This window comes from Lycium barbarum, chromosome 12 (assembly GCF_019175385.1).
Source record: "Lycium barbarum isolate Lr01 chromosome 12, ASM1917538v2, whole genome shotgun sequence".
NCBI classification, from domain to species: domain Eukaryota; kingdom Viridiplantae; phylum Streptophyta; class Magnoliopsida; order Solanales; family Solanaceae; genus Lycium; species Lycium barbarum.
In genome coordinates, this window is record NC_083348.1 from 83,195,523 (window position 1) to 83,201,169 (window position 5,647).

General features: G+C 34.4%; 1 protein-coding gene across 1 annotated transcript; it reads right to left on the reverse strand.

Annotated features, from left to right (window-relative positions):
• Positions 1-296: 296 nt before the first annotated feature.
• Positions 297-1,924, reverse strand: LOC132622245 (phospholipase A1-IIgamma-like). The gene is made up of 2 exons (XM_060336819.1): positions 1,275-1,924; positions 297-1,109 (listed from the first exon to the last, which is right to left on the reverse strand). The coding sequence occupies exons 1-2, from the start codon at positions 1,860-1,862 to the stop codon at positions 486-488; spliced, it is 1,212 nt and encodes a 403-aa protein (XP_060192802.1). The 5' UTR covers positions 1,863-1,924; the 3' UTR covers positions 297-485.
• Between the last annotated feature and the right edge of the window lie 3,723 nt (positions 1,925-5,647).

Genomic DNA, 5,647 nt, shown 5'->3' on the forward strand with positions numbered 1-5,647 from the left:
ATCATTTAAGGTAATTCGAAGCGGGAGATCTCTTCAGTTCCTCAATTACACGTGTCCTCTCAATAATCTAATGGGTTAGATTTGTTTGGTTAACTATAGGAGTGTAACCAAGGTATCTTACGGAACGATTCATTAATGATCACGATCTCTTCACAACAATTTTCAAGAGGCAAAGCATTATGCCTCTCTTGGTTTTACATATTATATCTTATTTATTGATTGGGACTCCTTAAGTCATCCACCATATTTAATACTACTATGATATTTGTTGTATCTTATCAAATATCGTGCATCAATACATTAAAACCCCTATTTATTTCTCAAAATAATAGAAAAAACATAATTTAAATTGATGTATAAATTAAAACATTCATTTTCCTTATCCTCTATTATTAGGGGAATCGGAAGCTCACGGAAACTCCTTTATTGAAACATTACATGGTATTAAGGAAATATATTAAATAGCCAGTACTTTAAACTCCAAATTAAAGCTCCGCCACAATTAAGTCATAATCCTCGCGATCCTGGAGAACCCACTTTCCATCTTCTTGTTGAACCATTCCTTTATTTTTCTCGACCCACCAAGCCCCAGGGACAAGATATTCATCTTTTAGAATGTCCCATATCCTGTTAACTAGTGCGAGATCACGATTCACCTCTAGCTTAAAACCTGCTGATACTCCTATTCCTTGAGTACCATCAATTCCGTGCAAGTAACCCTCCAAATTATGCCTAGTGTGTGGGTCTCCAGGATTCAACTTCAAATAGGGTGATTTTGTGGTGTCGATTATTATTTCCTGTCCAACGTCGAAATAGCCAACGGGTGGGTATTTCGGGACAATATCCAATAAGTTATGAATTCTTAAGATGTGAAGATGTTTCAGTTTGGAGAATGCCTTTTGAAAATTGAGATCCCCAACTTTAGGACTTGCGAATACAAAAGCCGAGACTGGGAATTCCTTGCCAGTGCTTGTTTTGTTGATGCCATTGAAAGCTATGTCAACTGCATTTAAGGTTGCAAGTGATGCACCGAGGCTGTGGCCAACCACTGTTATGCTGACCTCTTCGTCCTTATATTCCTCAACCAATCTTTTCACTTCTGCAAGGACCTGAGACGACATTATAATTAAGTAATTAAAAATGTGTTCTCTCTGACAAGCAGCTTAAGTTTTTAGATGAGATGATCACAAACTTCATCAATCAGAATCAGAAGTTAAAAACAACAATTTCGAAAAAACATCGAAGTATTAATAAGTAATTAAATTAATATGTACCTGATCTCTGGCACTAGTTTTATTAAACTTTGACCGTGAACTTTCTGATGTATAAACGTTGTAGAAGCCATGATGCACCAATGGTTGGAACAAAGGAAGTAAACCCCCATCACCAAAAACTTTTGGTCCTGGAATTAGTAAAAATTGAAGGTCATTAACCCACTCCAGTGTCTGAATTGTTCCTCTCCAAGCAATCACAATATCCCTCCTTCCTAGTGAAACTTTACCCTCATCAGTAGCTACAGCAATATACCCCATAAAGTTTGATTCCTTACTCCATGCTTCCCTTGACAATGATTTTAGAATGAAAGCAGCTGGAAGTGGCATGGAAGAGGTAGCATAAAAGTATTTGGTTACGCGATACTTTGATGGGTCAAGTCCAGCTCTTGCAAAAAGGTTTTCCATCGAGTATCTGCTAGCTCCTGCGTATTTGGATACTTTCTCGTCGATAAAGGTGTCATAAGTTACGTGAGCCAACTCTCCGTATTGAATGATGTATCTACGGAGATCAACATCCAATGGATCTAATAGCCCATCCCAATTGTTTTTCCCACTAAGTTCCTCCCATTTCTCAGCCATGTTAGCCATTTTTCTTCTTCTTTTATGTTCTTTTTTTCTCTCTTTGTTTTTCCTTGGTGTGTTCTTATGATAATTTAGACCATGCATTTATAGTGAAGCAAACTCGTATTTCAGTAGGTTTTCTCATGCATGAAACATGTTTTCAGTGCTCAATAATTGAAATGACCAAGCTATAGTTGTAATAATTAAAATCATCTTCATATTTCTATCTACCACCGTATCCTTTGTCCCCACTGTTTTCATCGGGCCCCGTGGGAAGACTTCAATATAATTAATGCATATTTTTAGAAAAGACAACCAAATCAAAATAGCTGATAGGCTCCCCAATATAACTAAGGATGCAATATAGTATTCCTACTAAGAATAACCTTGTATTTTCATTATCCTCTTCCAATCCCTCCTAAGAATACCAGGCCAGTTGTATGATTGTAATTCCTCTATGTAAACTATAATATATATTTCTATAAAACAGAACTAATTATTTCTGAGGCAGATCTACATGGAAGGGTGGGTGCACGGGCACATGGCCAAAATTTATATATGGCTAAATTTTTACATTTATGATTAAAATTAGTTAATTACTGGGGTGTGAACCGTATGTATTGGCACTATATTATTCTTACGTGTGTTGATGATCGATGAAAGGGGTATATTTGTCTCATTGAATTTGCTTAGCTTGTGTTTTGTTTGAGATTTTTCAAGTGACATTTTGCTTGCAACTTTCATTCAATCACATTATGTTTGTATCTATGGATTGTTATATTGTATAAAATTTCCTATTTAAAACCGTTATCTTACATTTTTATGTTTTTTTTCTAAAGAATTTATTTAATAGAATATGAACCAAAAGAACATATCTCAAATGGATCAAACTTAAATTATTTCGGTTCAATGATCGGAATCTCATGTATCAAAAGCAGACCCATGCCAAGATAAGACACCTTCTGACCTTTCTTTACTTTGCGATGGGCCGATGACTCTTCTCTTCACAAGTAAGATGCCTCCTTTATTCATGAATCAAACACTTTATAATCGAATTGAATTAATCCAAAATGGATTGAATGACCAAATATACACTAAAATCTATGGAGTATTTGATTTATGTCGTTGTTGGTATATAAGTTTATATTAGAGTGATACACTGATACTCGTGCGCTTCAAATTCTAGGATCACCTCCTGACTGCCTGACTTGCCATTTTCAATTTAGTTGTGAACTAGTCATTGGACTTCCAAGAGAAACAAAAGGGCTACTACAACTTGATTACAATTACTTACTTTTTTGAGCAATGTAATTCTTTTGTTAGGTAATGCTCTACTTGTTTATGGAATTTCCCTTGAAGATTGATTTCAATTTTTTTTTAGCTCATTTGAGGCAAGGTCCATGTCTTCCTCTAAACATGTAAGTTTTTTGCTTATATTCTACATGGTAAGGTCAAGCCAAACCCCCAAACCATAGGCTCACAACTTAATGACGATACATTCATTAAAAAAATAAATTAAAAAAAATAGTCATTGCAACACGTTAAATGGTTTCAATGTTGAAAGTGTCAATGTCATGTTTAATGGTTATTTTATTATATATGTATATGAAATAACAAATTCAATGGCATGGATTCAATATATTTCCCATTTCAATATTTCACTGGTAAATTGCAAATAACTTACCAGTAATTAGGTAACATTGTCGAAACATCACGTTCTAAAGCTGTGTTATTTGTGTGACAGCTTCAAGAGTTATTTCATCACTAATAATGATAATTTTTTTACGGAAAAGGGCCAAAATTACCCCTGAACTTTGAAAAATAGTTCATTCATACCCTTCGTTATACTTTAGGGCCAATTATACCCTTACAGTTATACTATGGGTCAATTATACCCTTCTGTCTAACTGTTGCCACGTGGCATCATCCCAGCCCTTCAAAATTATTTTACCCTCAAATAATTTTTTACTCACTAAAATAACTCAATCCGACCCGATTTTTTTTTTCCAGCAAAAATAATACGGATAATTTTTCCAGAAAAAAATATAAAAATTATCCGTATTATTTTTGCTGAAAAAAAAAATTCGGGTCGGATTGAGTTATTTTAGTGAGTAAAAAATTATTTGAGGGTAAAATAATTTTGAAGGGCTGGGATGATGCCACGTGGCAACAGTTAGACAGAAGGGTATAATTGACCCCATAGTATAATTGTAAGGGTATAATTGACCCCAAAGTATAACGAAGGGTATGAATGAATTATTTTTCAAAGTTCAAGGGTAATTTTGGCCTTTTTTTTATCGTGATCTGTCATTATATTTCAATAATGAACTTGTTGGCTATAAAGTGATGATGCTCAACCTAACTTTATTCAAATTCTTTGGTTCTCTCACTCTCTTTCACACTATATATTTCTTCCCTACATATGCCTACCAAACTCGATGACAGCGACCAGAAAAATGTGCATCATGATATAGGAGTCAAGAAGTGAAACGTATCCATTGTTGTCATTCAAATATTAACTATCAATCAATTTTAGAGAGGCTAGGATGAAATCATTCACAACTCATCTCACACTTCCACTGGGATCATTAATCTCGAATAATATTTGTCGCTTTAGAAAAGGAAGAATATAATGCGCTATTTTTTCTCACTTTTACCCTTATTATTATAAAAGGCATATAATTATGGAAAATTTACTTATCATAACTATCTCTAAGACCTATTTATGAATAATAATTACCTTTTATTTTATTTAATTTTTTGTAGATAAAATATTTTCTTAAATTACACATCGTAACTAGTGTTCTGTATTTCACAAAAAAGTTCTTCTTTTAAATTGATTTTCTCTCACCTACCAAATCTATCTTCTCCCTCACCCCTCTCTTTCTCTCTCTCTTCGTTCCCTCTCCTACCCCATATCTCGTTTCCCCTTACCCCTCCCTCCCTCCTCCATCTCCACCACAACGCCGCCATCAGCACCAAAAACAGCAGTACCCCCAGATCTCGTTTCCCCTTACCCCTCCCTCCCTCCTCCATCTCCACCACCAATGTCGCGTTAGCACCAAAAATAGTGGGTGAAGCAGGAAAAGGGTACAAACATGGAATCAATTGAAGAAAAAGTAAGAAAAGAGTAAAAAATAAGGATGATTGAAGAGATCTCAATTAGGGGTTTTGCCCATCTGCATCTCTATTGCATACCTCTCTACACCCCTTCACGATTGTTTTTAGTGTAAACACAATGTAGTTTGTATTTGCGTCATTTTTTTAGTGTAAATAAAAGTTTAATGTATTTGGCTGATTGCATTTCGTCTAGCCGGAATCCATGGCTTTTTCTCCTTTTGTATCTCATATATGAGTGTATTTGAGTGTATTTTGTCATATGTATTTTGGCTCATATGTCTTGTATCTTATATGTATTTGCCTTCTTGTCTTGTATCTGAATGTATGTGGCTTCATATGTATTTTGAACGTACACAGTGTATTTGAAATTTTGTTGAAATACATTCAAATACAATGAAGGTTGGATACAACTGAATAGTGTAGCTTTTTAAATACAGTGTATTTTGTATTTTCGCTGGAGATATGACCAGATTTGACTGTATTCTTCATTTTCGTCATTTTTTTAGTGTAAATACATTCAAATACAGTCGAATACATTCAACTGATGCGACGTCAGGCGACGACTTTACTGTTCTGAACTCGAATACATTTAAATACAGCCAAAATAAAAGGATTATCAATATATAAATACAATGAAATACACAACTCCTTCGTGTATTTAAAGGATTTACTCACTTTGTTTTTATGATACA